Below are 18,482 nucleotides of genomic sequence, written 5' to 3' on the forward strand. Positions count from 1 at the left end.
CCAGTAAAGCTTCTGGTCCAGATGGTTATACTGCAGAATTTTTTAAATCCTTTTCCTCTATACTTTCTCCTTGGCTTTGTAAAATTTTTAAAGATGCGTTAATTATAGGCAAAATGCCACAATCTTTTTATGAAGCCTCTATTTCTTTAATTCTTAAAAAAGATAAAGACCCTATTGAATGTGCATCCTATCGGCCTATATCCTTGCTGAATATGGATTTTAAGATTTTTAGTAAAATTTTGGCTACTAGATTAGACAATATATCACCTCAAGTCATTTCTGGAGATCAGACTGGATTTATTAAAAATTGCTATTCATATTTTAACATTAGAAAATTAATTAATATTATTTATACTTCTTCACCCAAAATACCAGAATGTGTCATTTCTTTAGATGCTGAAAAAGCATTTGATAGAGTTGAATGGCCATATTTATTTAATACATTGCAGCATTTTAATTTTAGTTCAAAATTTATATCATGGATTAAATTAATATACTATAAACCCTTCGGTTTTTACCAATAATCAAAGATCTCCTTTTTTTCAGCTATTTCGTGGTACAAGGCAAGGTTGTCCTTTAAGTCCTTTACTATTTGACATTGCTTTGGAACCTTTGGCTATAGCCATTCATGAATCACCTAATATTTTGGGTATTACTCATGGGGAGGGGACGTATAAGTTATCACTATATGCTGATGATTTGTTACTATACATATCCAACCCTGAGAGATCTATTCCTGCTATTTCGTCTTTGCTTGCTCAGTTTAGTAACGTTTCTGGTTATAAATTGAATTTTAATAAGAGTGAATTATTTCCATTAAATATGCAAGTTTCAATTGATAAAAATTTACCATTTAAAGTTGTTACAGATTATTTTACTTATTTAGGTATTAAAATTACTAAAAAACATACAGATTTATTTAAAGCTAATTTTTTACCTTTAATTGACCAAATTAAGCAACTTGCTACCAGGTGGTCTCCACTATCTTTGTCATTGGTTGGTCAAATTAATGCTATTAAGATGATGGCATTACCCAAATTTTTATATTTATTTCAAGCATTACCAATTATTTTTATTCCTAAATCTTTTCTTGATATTATTGACTCCAAAATATCCTCTTATCTGTGGCAGAATAAAAATCCTAGACTAGGCAAAAAATATTTACAGAAGCCTAAGAAGGAGGGCGGTTTGGCTTTGCTCGACTTGAGATTTTACTATTGGGCAGTTAATATACGATATTTAATATTTTGGACACAAGAATCGACTATAGCCGCTTGCCCACAATGGATAAATTTGGAATGTAAATCTGTACAAGACTTATCATTGTTTTCAATTTTAGGATTTTCACTTCCATTTTCTTTTATCTAAATTGAATAAGCAAATAACTAATCCTATAGTCAAATATACATTGCGAATTTGGTTTCAATTTCATAAATTTTTTGGTTTGAATAAGTTTATTTTATCATGCCCTATAGTATCTAACTATTTTTTTCGGCCCTCTTTTATGGATCAAGCTTTTCTTTTATGGAAAACAAAAGGTATAACATGTTTTCGTGATTTGTTTTTGGATGATAGCTTTATGTCCTTTGAACAGCTATCTAATAAATATAATTTACCTAAAACCCATTTTTTTAGATATTTGCAAGTTAGAAATTTTTTGTATAATGAGTTACAGTCTTTTCCAAAACTATGTCCATTGGACATTACAGAAAGAATTTTAGCTCTGAATCCTTGTCAAAAGGGTTTAGTAGCTGTCATTTATAATATGATCATGGAAATACAGCCAGAAGTATCAGAAAAAATTAAGAAGGAATGGGAAGAAGAACTTCATTGTCTTATATCCACTGAGCAGTGGGAGAAAATTTTACTATTAGTCACTTCGTCCTCTATTTGTGCTAAACATGCCCTAATACAATTTAAGGTTGTACATAGAGCTCATATGTCTAAGGATAAACTTGCTCGATTTTATTCTCATGTTAATCCAACCTGTGACAGATGTCATTCTGATGTTGCTTCATTGACCCATATGTTTTGGTCTTGCCCTTGTTTGCAAAATTACTGGAAAGATATTTTCAGTATTATTTCAAGAGTTTTGAACATCAATTTCCAACCACATCCTATTACTGCAATTTTTGGTTTACCAATGGTGGATAATAGACATTTATCCTCTTCATCTCAATGAATGATTGCATTTGTTACATTAATGGCTAGAAGATCTATTTTATTGAACTGGAAAGAAATTAATCCTTCAACTATATTTCAGTGGTTTTCTCAAACTATCTCTTGTTTGAACTTAGAAAAAATTAGAAGTGTTGTTTTTGATCCTTCAGTTAAATTTGAAGAAACTTGGAGAGCATTTATTTAACATTTTCATATGAGTTAAATTGTCTTTTCCTGAACCTCACTTTTATTATCCTTAATTATTTGGATGGAGGTTCGGAGTTATTGGCACTACTGTATATATCTGACATTATGCAATGGCCCATGTTGGTTAGTGTTTTTTTTTTCTTCTTTTTTTTTGGGTTTTTTTTTCTTTTTATTTCTTTTGTTCACACATACTATGAGTTTGGGAGGCTATATATATATTGATTATTATATATTTGAATGTCTACTTAAACTATCAACTATGTACTCTCAAACACTTTGTATTCATGTTTCATTTATGTTTGCTTAAAAATTAATAAAAAGATTTAAACAGAAAGAAAGAGACCTGGTCACCGTGGCTCCCTTGGTAGATTTCCCCCTCAACAGTATCTAAAGTTATAAACTTATTATTGAGGGGAATGGCCACAGGTGTGCATTTCCCCTCCTTCCCCTGACAGTCACCCAGTTACCTCTCTCCTACAGCCTAGAGGTGGCTCCCTCCCTGTAGCTCCTGTCCATCACCTCCTCATTCTTTTCTTTGAGTGGAAGGTCATCGAGTTGCAGCTCCAGCTCTTCAACATGTTTTCTCAGGACCTAAAGCTCGGTACACCTGATGCAGATTGTGTTTACCCCACATCCCACATGCAGTGCAAAATACTGCCCCTGGATCCATCCTCATGATACTGTGCAATGATAGGTGAAAAATGAACCAATAAGAACTCAAAGAGTAACTTGCAAGACAATCAACCTCACCCAAGCCTAATCTCACCAAAGCCACTCTACAGACTGGCACACTCAAAAAGATGGCTGCTCCACTGCATTACTTGTATTCCCCCTTTCTAATGAATCCCTCTTGCTTAATGTTCACTCTTCAAATCAGAAAAACTGCCGTGAAGTTCTACCTTTCAAATCTCAATCTCTGGCCTGATTAAAAAGTAGCTCTTTTCACACACCCCGCTATGGACAACTCACCCCAAAACCAAGATGGAATTGTCTACTGAGTTACCTTTGTGAAGAAATATTGGTTTAATTTATTTTTGAGAAGTTTTTTTTTGTCATTGCAGTCATTTAGTGAAAACTTGAAGAATTGCTTACCTGATTTAAATTGTCATCAAACCTTCTTGCCCGAGAACCAAACCCTTTTTTCTCAGGGATTTCATACATCACAGTTTGATACTTGGATGGTATCGTTGAGGTCACCATGGATGGTTGGAACCCTACAGTGCAACAAGTACAGAGTAACAATGATATTAGATGCAGGGATTAGAATGCCTATTCCATTCATCAACTAGTAAAATATATCCTGCCAAGAAATAATGAATAACAATTACATTTAATATGGTAAATTGGAACAGGCCCCTCCAGTCTATGTTATTTATTGATTGATTGAGATACAAAATAACTCTAGCTGAATTGTTTGCACTGTTACTTTGGTGTATTTGCGTGTCATCAGTTCCAAAACGTTTGCCAGCAGAGGTTCCCAAGCTGCGGTCCACGGACCCCTCGGCTAATGGCACTGGTCCTTAGTACAAGAAAGGTTGGGAATCCCGGTTTGCCAGGATCAAGTGTGGCATCTATAATTGAAAACCGATTGATAGTAGTAATGGAATCTTAAAGTAAACAGCTTAAAATATGCTAATTTATTGCTGCTAAAGATAACATAAAGTTGTTGTGCAAAGATTCCATTGAATCCACAACACCTTCGAGGAGTGATGCCTCAAAAGTGGTGTCCATCATAAAGGACCCTCGTCACCCTGGTCACATCTTGTTCTCCCTGTTACCATCAGGAAAGGGGTACAGGAGTCTGGAGGCACACACTCAGTGAGTCAGGAACAGCTTCTTTCCCTCTGCCACCCGATTCCTGAATGGATATGGAACTCATGAAACTACCTCACTACTCTTTTTTCTCTTTTTGCTCTATTTACTTAGCTTTTTAAATACATAAATACTTAGGGTGATTCACAGGTTTTTTTTCTATTATTGTTGATCGCTGCCGCAAAGACAACAAAGTTCATGACATATGACAGTGATATTAAACCTGATTCTGATTAATCTTCACTAAATCTTTACTGACTGGTTTCCCTCTCTAAGTAACTAGTACCAAAACAAAGTAATTTACAAATATGTTAGAAAACATATATGTACTAATCTTAGAATGTTATGAAATTAGGCATGCAATTTTTGTACAAAGTTACACGGAGAGCATCTTTCCGGATTTTCAAAGGAAGGGACAATGCGGCCTATCATTTCCTTCCTGCTAATATAATTTCCCTGCTTACCATACTCCCAGCCTTCCCTGCTCCCCTCCCTACCCACAGGAGGAAAAGGCCAACTTGGGCCTGAAACTATGTACCTTTAAGGTTTTTCATAATGATCTTTGATTAAGTAAAGACAGCCCTGTTATGATGCAACTCCTCATTACCAACCCCAGATATAGCACCTGTTCCACCTGAACAGTTTTGCAAGAAGGGTCAGGTAGCCCTGCAGTGTAGGCAACTTCCCATCTTGTTGACAGATCAAAGAACTATTTGGCATTCTGCAGATTATGATGTCCTTGCTTTACACTTTGAACACTTCATGTGAGTTTGAGCCGTGATAAAATCTCACACTTGTTCCACCTTAGAAGCACGCTGATGCAGCTAGAGTGAAAATTGCTCAAAAAGAAATTGCAACTAGTCTGATTTTATTATATTTCGCCTGAGCATCCTTTCAGATTCTGTCTGGCTGATTAATTGCCCAAATCCTTTGTGCCATTTATTGCTGTATTTCCTGATTTAACCCCATCAATAAAGAGCATAAATCGTGCTGAAATAGATTCTGCATCAACAACAGCCCGTGCTACACTCCCAGTGACATGGAAAGAATGTCTTATCTTAGGCAGAAAATCTCCTGATTTGTTTCCTTGTCGTTTGCACCGATTGGGGAGATAGTGTGGACTTTAAATGTCACTTTATCTGTAGGATCTCTTTGATATTAACTGCATTCTTCTGGGTTCAGTTTGAAAAACCTGTACTAATTCTGAAATTTTTTTAAAAATGTTTCTTGGTTTCTGACTTCTATTTTATAGTTACCAACAGGCTCAAAGGTCACATTTTTAGTTCTGTGAGATGGAAGATTTCATCCATAGCCAGAAAATAAATTCAATTGCTGCAAAGAAGAATTTAATTTCTGAGCATTTCCTTGAGTTTACATCTGTTGAAAGCTGGAGCAAAAACCACAGACCATGAATAATGATTTCATCATCTTAAAGATTGACTCTCTGATGCAACACACTTAAAATGCTGGAGCAACTCCTAAGTTGCATGAGGCAGGTATCTGGGTGAGGAGAGGGAGAGGAAGTGGGTAGCCAGTACAGAGTACCCCTGTGGCCATTCCTTTAGTAATCAGAATCAGATCAGAATCAGTTTTAATATCACTAGTATATGTCATGAAATGTAGTGTTACTGGGTACAGTATTAATTTGGAAATTGGGTGGCAGAGGGGAAGGGGCTGTCCCTGAATCGCTGAGAGTGTGCCTTCAAGCTACTGTGCCTCTTTCCTGAAGGTAGCAATGAGAACAAGGCATAATCTGGGTGATGGAGGTCCTTAATGATGGGTGCCACCTTTCTAAGGGATTGTTCCGTGAAGGTGTCCTGGATATAACAGAGGCTAGTGCTCATGATGTAGCTCACTAACTTTACAACACTCTGTAGCATACTTCAATCCTGTGCAGTAGCCCCCCCCCCCACCCCCATACCAAACGGTGATGCAGCCAGTTAGAATGCTCTCCACAGTACATCCCTGGAAAATCATGGATGTGTTTGGTGATCTCCTCAAACTCCAAATGAAATATAGCTATGGTTGTCTCTTCTTTGTAGCTGCATTGATATGTTGGGTCCGGGTTAGATCCTCAGAGATCTTGACACCCAGGAACTTGATATTGCTCACTCTCTCCACTTCTGATCCCTCTATGAGGATTGGTGTGTGTCCTCTTATCTTACCCTTTCTAAAATCGACAATCAGTTCTTTGGTCTTACTGACAATGAATGCATGGTTGTTGCTTTGACACCACTCAACTAGCTGGTATATCTCGCTCCTGCACACCCTCTTGTCACAATCTGAAACTCTGCTAACAATGGTTATATACGTGTTGTGTATGGGAATAAGTATACAACTTTTGATACTGTTGAGGGGGATGACTCGCCAGAGCAACTGAGTCTCTGGCACAGTGTCAGGAGTTGTGGCTCAGAAGGGATGCGGAAGAAGATGACTGGAGCAGGGATGGGGGATTCGATAGTTAGAGGAGCAGACATGAGATTCTGTGGATGCAATAGAGAAACCCGTATGGTGTGTTGTCTCCCAGGTGACGGGGTCAGAGATGTCTCAGATCGGGTCCACAGCATTCTAATGTGGGAGGGTGAGCAGTCAGCAGTCTTGGTCCGTTTTTGTACCAATGAAATAGGCAGGAAAAGGAAGGAAGTCCTGGATATGGAATTTAGGGAGCTTCACAGAAAGCTGAAAAGCAGGACCCTCCAGGGTAGTAATCTCCGGGTTGCTGGCTGTGCTATCCACCAGTGAGGGTAAGAATAGGATGATTTGGCAGGTGAATTCATGGCTGAGGACCTGGTGCAGAGGGCAGTGCTTCAGCTTTCTGGATGACTGGAATCTCTTTTGAGGAAGGTACGGCTGAACAAAGGGGACAGTTTACAACTGAACACGAAAGAAGCCACTATCCTTGTGGGCAGGTTTGTTAGAACTGTTGTGGAGGTTTTAAACTAATTTGGCAGGGGGATGGGAACCGGAGTGATAGGGCTGAGGACGGGGTAGCTGGATTACAAGCAGAGGCAGTGTGTAGTGAATCTGAAAGGAAGGACAGCCAGATGATAGGGCAAAATTACAGTCAGTGGGATGAGTTGCAGCGTAACAGGGGGACAAAAGTGAGAAGGGTGATGAACACAGGACTGAAGATGTTATCTTTTAATGCACACTGTATACACAATAAGGTAGATGATCTTGTAGTGCATTTAGAAATGGGCAGGAATGACATTCTGGGCATTACTGAGTCGTAGCTGAAAGAAGATTACATTTGGGAGCTTAAAATCAAAGGTTACGCATTGTATCAAAAGGACAGGGAGGCAGACAGAGGGGGTGGCATAGCTCTGTTGGCAAAAAATAAAATCAAATCCTTAGAAAGAGATGACATAGGATCGGAAGATGGAGAACGATTGCGAATCTAGTTAAGAAACTGCAAGGGTAAAAAGACCCTGAAGGGAGTTATATGCAGAACTGCAAACAGTAGCCAGGATGTGGGATACAAGTTACAATGCGAGATAAAAATGCATGTCAAAAGGACAATGTTATGCTAGTCATGGGGGATTTCAATATTCAGGTGGATAGGGAAAATCAGGTTGGTGCTGATCGTGAGAGAATTCGTAGAACGCCTGTGAGATGGCTTTTTAAAGCAGCTTGAGGTTAAGCCCACTAGGTCATCGATTCTGGACTGGATGTTGTGTAATGAATCATATTTAATAGGGAGCTTAAGGTAAATGAACCCTTGGGAAACAATGATCACAATGGCATAGAACTCACCCTGCCAGTTGAGAGGGAAAAGATAAAACAAGTTGTATCAGTATCAGTGGAGTAACTGGAATTACAGAGGCAGGAGAGAGGAGTTGGCCAGTACTGATTGGAAAAGAACACTGGCAGGGAAGATGGCACAGCAACAATGGCTGGAGCTTCTGGGAGCAACTTGGAAGGTACAGGATTATTACATTCCAAAGAAGAGAAAGTATTCTAAAGGCAGGATGACACAACCTTGTCTGACAAAGAAAGTCAAAGACAACATAAAAACAAAAGTGAGAGCATATAATAGAGTAAAAATTAGTGGGAAGATAGAGGACTGGGGTTCTTTTAAACAACAACATGAGGCAACCAAAGAGCCATAAAAAAGGAAAAGATGAAACATGAAGGTAAGCTAGTCAATAATATCAAAGAGGACATCAAAGGTTTTTTTCCTGATATATAAAGTAAAAGAGAAGTGAGAATAGATACCAGACTGCTGCAAATAATGCTGAAGAGGTAGTATTAGAGTATAAGGAAATGGCTGATGAACTGAATAAATATTTTCCATCAGGCTTCATTGTGGAAAACACTAGCAATATGCAAAAAATGTTCAAATGTGTCAGGGGCACAAGTGAGTACAGCTGCCATTACTAGGGAGAAGGTACTTGTGAAACTGAAAGGTCTGAAGATAGATAAATCATCTGGACCAGATGGAATACACCACAGGGTTCAAAAAGACATAACTGTAGAGATTGTGGAGACATTTATAATGATCTTTCAAGAATCGATCGTTCCTGGCATGGTTGCAGAGCACTGGAAAATTGCGAATGTCACTCCACTCTTCAAGAAAAGAGGGAAGCAGAAGGAAGGACATTATAGGCCAGTTAGTCTGACATCACTGGTTGGGAAGATGTTGAAGTTGATTATTAAGGATGGCGTTTTGGGGTACTTGGAGGCACGTGATAAAATAGGCCAAAGACAGCATGATTTCCTTAAGGGGAAATCTTGCCTGCCAAATCTGTTGAGGAAATAACAAGCAGGATAGACAAAGGAGGATCAATGGATGTTGTGTACTTGGATTTTCCGAAGGCCTTTGATAAGGTGCCGCACATGAGGCTGCTTAGCTAGATAAGAGCCTACGGTATTACCAGAAAGATTTTGGAAAGTATTGGCTGTTTGGCAAAAGGAAAAGAGTGGGAATAAAGAGAGCTTTTTTTGATCAGCTGTCAGTGATAACAGAGTTCCACAGGGGTCAGTGCTAGGATTGCTTCTTTTTATGTTGTATATCAATGATTTGGATGATGGAATTGATGGCCCTGTGGCTAAATTTGCAGGTGATATGAAAACAGGAGGAAAATAGCTTGAGGAAGCAGCAAGGCTACAGAAGGACTTAAACAGATTAGGAGAATGAGCAAAGAAGTGGCAGATGGAATGCAGTGTCAGAAAGTGTATGGCCATGCACTTTGGTAGAAGGAAAAAAAAGCAAAGACTCTTCTGAACTGGAAAAAAATTCAACAATATGAGGTGGAAAGGGACTTGGAAGTCCTTGCGTAATATTCTCTAACGGATAACTTGCAGGTTAAGTTGGTGGTGAGGAAGGCACATGTAAAGTTAGCATTCATTTTGCGAGGACTAGAACATAAAAGCAAGTATGTAATGCTGAGGCTTTATAAAGCTCTGCTGAGGCCTCACTTGGAGCATTATGAAGAGTTTTGGGCCTCTTTTCTAAGAAAGGATGTGCTGACATTGGAGAGGGATCAGAGCAGGTTTACGAGAATGTTTCCAGGAATTAAATAGTTACCATATGAGGAGCGTTTGATGGTCTATGCCTGTATTCGCAGGGATGAGAAGAATGGGGGGGGTACCTCATTGAAACCTATCAAATGTTAAAAGAACTAAATAAAGTGGACGTGAAGAGTATGTTTCCTATAGTGGAGGAGTCCAGGACCATGGGGCACAGCCTCACAATAGAGGGACATTTATCTAGAACGGAGTTGAGGAAGAATTTCTTTAGCTAGAGGGAAATGGATCTGTAGAACTAGTTGCCACAGCCGGTTGTGCAGGCCAGGTCACTGGGTGGATTTAAGGTGGAGGTTGATAGGTTCTTGATTTGTCAGGGCGTGAAATGCTGCATGAAGAAGGCAGAAGGATGGAGTTGAGAGGGAGATGGATCAGCTATGATGAAATGGCAGAGCAGACCTGATGGGTCAAATGGCCTAATCCTGCTCCTATGTCTTATGGTCTTTGATCAGGAAGCATCTATGGAGAGAATAAACAGTTGATGTTTCTGCCCAAGAACCTTCATCAGGATTGGAAAGGAAAGGGGGAGATGCCAGATTAAGAAGGTTAGGGAGGGGAACATGCTGACAGGTGACAGGTGAGATCAGGTGAGGGGGAAGTGGATTGGGCAATGGAGGGTGGATGAATTGAGAAGCTGGCAGATGATAGGTGGAAAAGGTGAAGGGCTGCAGAAAAAGCAAAAATCCGATATAAGAAGAGAGTGGTCCATGGGAGAGGGGAAAAGAAGAAGGGCACATGAGGGAGGTGATGGGCAGCTGAGGAGAAAAGAAGGGGTAAGAGGGGAGCGAGAATTGGGAATGTTACAGAGAGAAGGGGAAGGGGTAGAAATTACTGGTAGTTAAAGAAATTAGTATTCATGCCATCAGGCTGGAGGCTACCCAGACAGTATATGGGGTGTTGCTCCTACAAGCTGGGAATGGCCTCGTCATGGGCAGTAGAGGAGGCCATGAACTGACAACCCGGAATGGGATTGGGAAATGGAATTACAAAGGGTGTCCACCTGGACATCCCGCCTGTGGTGGCAGCTGGGATGAAGGTATCCTTCCTTTGAACACCTCTGCAATTTGTAAAATTTAATTGGACCAGGAATTCAGATGCTAGTCGTACATCAACATTTGTCCAAATGCTATATGATTTCCATGTTGAAATACAAAATTCTAGAAATTACATCAGGCAGCTCTGGTTGTGAATCTCACTGGCATGGATGATGCTTTTACCATTGGATCATTACATTGCTCCTCCTGCAATGCTCCTTAACTGATTGATGGGAAAATTAGTTTACCTTGTACCGAGGATGCATCTTGTTGATAGTCTGAGGATAACCAATTTTTAATAGCACTTTTACCTCTGATTTAGAGGGTAATTCTCTGAGCAGATCCTATCCCAGCCAGGGGAACCTAAATTGCTCACTCCTCCGCTACACTTCACTGCTCTGATCTAAACACCAGCTCATGACCCCAAACCAGCCCACATTCTGTTAATTGTATTTTACTTCCTCAAAGATTTGGTCATTTTTAATTTCTTTTTGAAATTACACTATTAAAGAGTTGTGGAAGTGCGGAGGGAAATACTCGAAGTTAAGATGAAAGAAAATCATCATTTTGAAAGTAAACACTCACTGGCAAATTCGTTCTGACAGACTAAAACAAGGTTGGGTTGAGAATTTCTAATAAAAGGGCACAACGATCACAACAATAAATATGGCCGACATGTTTAGTATTACCTTTACTGGAATATCCTTTTGGTAAGTACTGAAGCTTTTTGTAATCAGGCTTGTCAACCTGTTTACACTCAGGCACTGGGGGCTGGGTATAATCTACCATAACGTTCCTGATGATAGTCAAATTCTTCCAGTCTTAGGCTGTGAACATCTAATCAGATAAAAGAGGAACTTGTTAGGCATCTTTGGAATCAATAATCAGACAAAAGAGGAACTGGTCATGCATTTTTGGAACCAATAATCTTGTAGTGATTTCTCAATGCTAGCCGCCGAATCTTGTCTAGAGATTTAGGAAGGGAAACAAAGGATTCATGATATTAGCATTCATATCCTCTCATAACATTTGTTTCCAGGAGAACAGCATTGGCAGAGGTCAGGGAGAAAATCTTTAAAGAAGTTTAAACAAGCGTGTATTTGATCCAGTTAGCTCTGGTGGTAAAGAATTAGCAAAGAATATAACTATAGAGGAGAGGCCCTTTGTTCGGCTTGACCACGTGCATCCCAGCTGTCTGCATAATGCACAAGCTAGGGGAGTACAATGTGGAGAACAAGCTGTTGCCCATGTGGCACACTCCTCTTCTCCATACAGCCGATGAATCCAAAGACACGGCAGAGACCAATACCTTTTGGCACCAGTGGCATTGCAGGAGTTGCCAGTCAGCATAGAACCCAATGTGGGGCTGCTTCAGGGACTCCAGCTCTCTTTCCCTCGAGGTTTACTCCGAAGCTTTCTGCATGAGTGGGTATAACCACAAGGCAGTGGAGGTTTCCTTCTCCTAGATGAGCTGCCAACCCTGCTGACCAGCCCCATCCGCCGGTAACCTGCCTTTGCCCCTTCTTCCATCAGTAGAAACAGCTCTGCTGGGCTTAGTAGCGTGAATGCCAGGAGCTGGACTTGGTAGTCAGAGATTATTTGAGATGCATGCCATTAGGAGCATTTAGTAGGTAACGCGCTATTACAGCCTTAAGGGACCATAACACTAGAATGTTATCACACAGTCTATCTGCACAGATAGGATGGTTCAAGAATGCACATAGATAGTCAACTAAATTTACTGAAAGAAGAAAATAAGGGCTTGACCTCACCCTGTCAGTTAATTAACAGCGACGGCATAGAACAGCCTGAATCATACTTGTGCACCTCCTACTGGCCAGTTAGTAAACTACATGCAAAATTATACCAGGCGCTTGTATAGAAATCAATACTGAATAAATCGCTGTGGTAGGTTCATATTAAAAGTGCTGCCTAGTTCCAGCTCATGTGTTCCTGAAGTATCTCCACCATAACCCTCTCCACACTTCATTGAATCTGGCCTACTACTCTTGTTGAACGCCAATTCACAACACTAAGGCAACCCTTCACTGATCTCCCAAGGCTAGCCTTCCATCTCCTCACATTCACGCAGACTTGTTCTCTACCCGCAAGCCCCAATCCACCAGTTTTTCCCACCGTCTGGCTGGATCCGATTACACCACACTGGCTGTCAGATCCCAGCCACCGCTCATTCTAGCCTTCCATCTCAAAATCAGAGTCAGGTTCAACATCACGAGCATACTGCAGGTCATAGAATTTGTTGATTTGTGGGAGCAGTACAGTGCAATACATAAAAAAACTATAAATTACAATAAAAAACCTTATATCCGTATAATAAAGTAGTGCTCAGCGATAAGCACTGAGGTAGTGTTCATGGGTTCATTGCCTGTTCAAAGATCTGATGGCAGTGGGGAAGAAGCTTTTTCTAAAACTCTGAGTGTGTGACTTCAGGTTCCTGTACCTTTCCTTAATGGTGGGTCATATCCTGAGTGACAGAGGTCCTTAAGATCCAGAGGTCTGGATCAATAAAGTATGTCTGTCTGTAATGAAAGATGGTGTCTTTTTAAGCTGTCCTGGATGCTGGGGATGCTAGTGCCCATAATGGAATTGGCTGTGCTTGCAACTTCTGCAGCTTTTTGCGATCCTGTGCAGGGGCCCCTCCATACCAGACAGCGGTTCAGCCAGCTAGAATGCTCTCCTTGGCACATCCTTTTTAGTGGCATTCGAAATCTCCTCAGACTCCGAGTGTACTTTTGCCATTCTCATTCCATCCTCGAGACTGCATCAGCATGTTAGACCGAGGACAGGTCTGCAGAGACGTTGACACCCAGGACCTGAAACTGCTCTCACCCTTTCCCCTGCCGATCCCTCGATGAGGATTGGCATGTATTCAAACAACACACACAAAATGCTGGAGGAATTCAGCAGGCGAGGCAGCATCAATGGAACGTTTCAGACCAACACCCTTCATCAGCAATAGATCTTCCTTGCTTATCAGCTCCTGCACCCTGTGCCCTTTAAGATGTGTCGTCACGGAAATGATCCCATGCACTTAGCCTTCGTTGCCACTCAACTGGAATTTTCTGCTGTATAATGTTTTATTTAAGTGCCGCGCAGTTTTCAAGCTAAAAAAAAAACTAGGGGGAGTGGTTCCCCCCCCATTTAAAATTGTAGGATAAATTTCCCAACCCAAACCCAACATCAGCCTCCTGTAAAGTTCATATCATTGCATAGTTCACATGTGCAGCAGGCTGGTCCAAACCTCTCAAAATCAGTCCTTACTTCAACCCCGGGCTTGCAGGACCTAAACTTGCGGTGACACTTCGATCACATGGATTTGTTACCTTATAACTACTTCTGATGAGAGTTGGAAGGTAAAAAGGACCTAGATGTCATCACTAATTGCACCTTAAACAGACATGCCCTGATTATAAGACATAGGGAGCAGAATTAGGCCATTCAGCCAATCGAGTGTGTCCCCTTACATCCTCAGCCATATTCTCCATTGATGGAGCCAACATTCATATTCCTCACTCTGTGAAAATTGTTAATTGCCTCTGAAAGCACCCTCCATTTGGATGCGATCACCCCACAGCCCACATCATTGGGCAGGTTTTGGGAAAGGCAAGCTAAGTGATTGGGTGGCAGTGTGGAGGTACGTCTCTACCAAAGGAGGTGTAAGGTGCTCCTTCCCTCTGCTAGCCTGCAGATGTAGCACCTGATTAGCCCACCCGATCAGGGTCATGTGAAGCCATGGGAGCAGGTGGTGGATGGTCATATGAGCAGCCGGTGCATATCACAAGTCCTGGTTATGTCTGAAGAGTATTGATAATGGCTGCGGTCACCCATCTTGTAAAGACACTGCCCAGAAGAAGGCAATGGCAAACCAGTTCTGTAGAAAAATTTGCTTGGGACAATCATGGTCATGGAAAGACCATAATCGCCCACGTCACCCAGTGATCAGGAAACAGAGTTGCCAACAACACCTGGATCCACAAAGTTTAATCTCTTGATCACTCGCAGGTGCAACTCTTAAAAGAAAACCATGGAGCTGGTCCAAATTTTGTTTATCCATTTTATTTAAAATCTTTCTAGATAGTGCTCCCAATCTCTGTTGCCCATTTCAGCATTCAGCTTCTCTCAAGCAGAAGTATTTACCGTAGATTTCATTCAACAAACAGCAGGAACTCTTAAGCACTATAGAAATGCATCAGCCATAAATACAGCAGAGTCTTCTCACCGTGGGTCTCTCCCCTTATTGTTTTCATCTGTACACACAGGAAATGTCTGCTCAGCGGATTAAGCAGAGAACAACATCTTCAGTTCATAAGCACTTCTAAAATTACAGCACAGTGTGTTATCTGTGTTGAATATTATTATCATTCCTGTAAACACTTTGTATATTGTTTTGCATCCCTGAAATGTGGTAAGAGATGAAAACTTTAAATTGCTTAGCAATTGATCATCTTGTAACAGCAATTACACACTTTGATTAAATTTACGATACTGTGTAGAAGTCTCAGGCACATATATACTGCATATAGCTGGAGAGCCCAAGATATTTACATAGTACTATAGTAATTTTATGCATTGCGCTGTACTGCGACTGCTGCTGCAAAAAACATATTTTATAATACGTATGACTGATGATAAACCTGATTCTGAGAAGAGTCTCTTTTGTGGCGCATGGCTTAGTGGATAAGGCATTGGTCTAGTGATCTGAAGGTCACTGGTTTGAGCCTCAGCTGAGGCATTGCATTGTGTCCTTGAGCAAGGCACTTAATAACACATTGCTCTGTGGACAACACCGGTACCAAAGCTGCTTGGGTCCTAGTGCCCTTCCCTTGGACAACATCGGTGGCATGGAGAGGGGAAGGCTTGCAGCTTGGGCAACTGCTGGTCTCCCATGCAACCCTGCCCAGGCCTGCCCCCTGGAAACCTTCCAAGATGCAAATCCATGGTCTCACAGGACTAACGGATGCCTATTGATTGTGTTTTGAAAATGGGAAGGGGTCCAGAGAGAGGGGAATCATGGTGGGAAAAAGGGGAAGGGAGAGGGGAGGGAGCAGGAAGCACCAGAGGGACATCTGTAATGATCAATAATCCAATTGTTTGGAATCAAATTACCTTGCCTGGTATCTCGAGACTGGGTGTGGCTGTACCCACACCAGCATTCCCTCCTCCCCACCCCGGCACTCCTTTTCTGCCACCTGTCAAACACACCCCTCCCGGGGCACTACACCCTCACCGTTCCCAACATCCTGTGCTCCCACAAGATTTACAAGCTCAAACTGCTCCACATTGACAAATATAGTATTGTGCAAAGACCTTCGGCACCCCAGCTATCCATGTTCCCTCTAACTTGTATTGACCAGTGTGCACAAAAATCTTGTGCTGTGCAATTTTTTGCCCAGAGACAACAACATAAATTTTTAAGTGGAAATAAACCTGAAGCTATTCTAATGAAAATAAGCTACCGTCCAGTTTTTTGTTCATTGTTTAAAAAGAAGTAAAATAACTGTCAATAAGAACTTTGATCTCCTCTGCATTTGATCATTTTCACTCTGGTTCATCTGCACTTTCTATAGAGGGTAATGAATAATTTTCCCACCAGAGCTTTTGAACACCGTCGATATGTGATTTGCTTGCTAAAAGATGCTTTAAGAAGTCAAGTTTCCAAATATCTCTCCATTTCTTCCACTTGCAATTTCTCTGGCAACTTTTGCATCACGACTATCATGCAGGTAACTCCAGTATTGTACATAGACATTTCTCATAGCTGCACGTTCCTGGCCTCATGAGCTTATGGTGTACCTGTTTCTACTGGCTTATTAAGTCATTCACTTTGGATGCAAGAACAGGAAAACAGATTATTATCTGAACGGTGGCCGATTAGGAAAAAGGGAGATGCAAAGAGACCTGCGTGTCATTGTACACCAGTCATTAAAGGTGGGCATGCAGGTACAGCAGGTGGTGAAAAAGGCAAATGGTATGTTGGCATTCATAGCAAAAGGATTTGAGTACAGGAGCAGGGAGTGAGACCACACCTAGAATATTGTGTGCAGTTTTGGTCCCCTAATCTGAGGAAAGACATTCTTGCCATAGAGGGAGTACAGAGAAGGTTCACCAGATTGATTCCTGGGATGGAAGGACTTTCATATGAAGAAAGACTGGATCGACTAGGCTTATACTCACTGGAATTTCGAAGATTGAGGGGGGATCTTATTGAAACGTATAAAATTCTAAAGGGATTGGACAGGCTAAATGCAGGAAGATTGTTTCCAATGTTGGGGAAGTCCAGAACAGGGGGGGGTCACAGTTTAAGGATAAAGGGGAAGCTTTTTAAGACCAAGATGAGGACAAACTTTTTCACACACTGAGTGGTGAATCTGTGGAATTCTCTGCCACAGGAAACAGTTGAGGCTGGTTCATTGGCTATATTTAAGAGGAAGTTAGATATGGCCCTTGTGGCTAAAGGGATCGGGGGTATGGAGAGAAAGCAGGTACAGGGTTCTGAGTTGGATGATCAGCCATGATCATACTGAATGGCGGTGCAGGCTCCAAGGGCCAAATAGCCTACTCCTGCACCTATTTTCTATGCTTCTATGTTTCATTCCGCTTTGAATGAACTAGCAGTTCTTTTCTGCTTCAAGCCCTTTGCTTCTTTGGAATTCAACATAGTGAATCAATAATTTCTTCAAGAAAAACAGTATAAATCAGCCAGCTTTAAAATCTGCAGACAAATCATCGCAATCTCCATGTGGTCAACACTGTCCGCATCAGAAACCAGAAAAGGAGATATGCTTGTGTACAATTGTGGAATGTATCTAACATGCCAATGAGGTAGAGGGTGACAACCTTTTGTACACAGTTTAAATTCCTTTGAGTGCTAGTAGCGGAAGATGTGTGCATGCTCACACCTCAGAGGCAACACTGACAAACAGCATCCTCCTCACAGGAGCTCACGGAAACTCTACCCTGCGGTTATTGAGCTTATGCGTTACATTGCAGCTATATTTATTTTATTTAGAGATACAGTGTGGATTAAGATCCTCCTGCCATTCGACCTGCCAGCAACCCACTGACTTAACCCTAGCCTCATCATACGCAATTTACAATTGCTTTGTGTGCTAGTAGCAAAAGGTAAGTGCGTACGCACAAGTGGAAGTCTTAGAGGGAAATTTGCTAGCTATATATATATATATATATATATGCGCCTGAGACTTTTGAACAGTGCTGTACATTGTACTGAGCAAATTTTGGATTTTCCTAGATCCCATGTGCTTTCATTTTCATGATCAGACTGTTGTATAGGACTTCGTCAAATATGCCTACATTGTCAATACTGTCAATATTCATCTCCCTTAATATTTAAAAAACAATTGTTTATGGTATAATTTATAAACTCATGATGTTTGGTAATTGGCCAGTACTACTTACAACTAACTTGTTTTACCGGTTTCTCAGTTGACAAAGGCTCCTCGACCTGAAATGTCATCTCTTTCCACAGATGCCGCCTGTCCTGCTATGTTTCCAGTGTGTTTTGCTTTTATTATTAAATAAATGACTGATTTTAGTTTAAATATTGCTTCTTAAGAGACAGCTGTATTTCCATATTAAAATGTTCTAAACACAAAATGTTACTAGAGCATCATTGGTTAGAATACTCAGACAATTGTTCTTCTATTACTTCCTGCACAAAATATATTGATTTCCTTGGGAATGGAGCTAATTGATAGGATA

General features: G+C 40.9%; 1 protein-coding gene across 4 annotated transcripts in view; it reads right to left on the minus strand.

The window, feature by feature from the left end:
• Positions 1-18,482, minus strand: part of stpg1 (sperm-tail PG-rich repeat containing 1) — a 75,439-nt gene that overhangs the window by 45,874 nt on the left and 11,083 nt on the right. For 3 of the 4 annotated variants that reach the window (XM_059954520.1, XM_059954519.1, XM_059954522.1), the window contains 2 exons: positions 11,429-11,576; positions 3,460-3,581 (listed from right to left, as the gene is read on the minus strand). In XM_059954520.1, the coding sequence (XP_059810503.1) occupies positions 3,460-3,581; positions 11,429-11,528 (222 nt within the window). In that variant the 5' untranslated portion in view covers positions 11,529-11,576. Of the gene's footprint in view, positions 1-3,459; positions 3,582-11,428; positions 11,577-14,979; positions 15,027-18,482 lie in introns of all 4 variants that reach the window. The other variant, XM_059954521.1, reaches the window with a different exon arrangement.

The sequence above is a fragment of the Hypanus sabinus genome, chromosome 30 (genome assembly GCF_030144855.1).
Source record: "Hypanus sabinus isolate sHypSab1 chromosome 30, sHypSab1.hap1, whole genome shotgun sequence".
Classification (NCBI taxonomy): domain Eukaryota; kingdom Metazoa; phylum Chordata; class Chondrichthyes; order Myliobatiformes; family Dasyatidae; genus Hypanus; species Hypanus sabinus.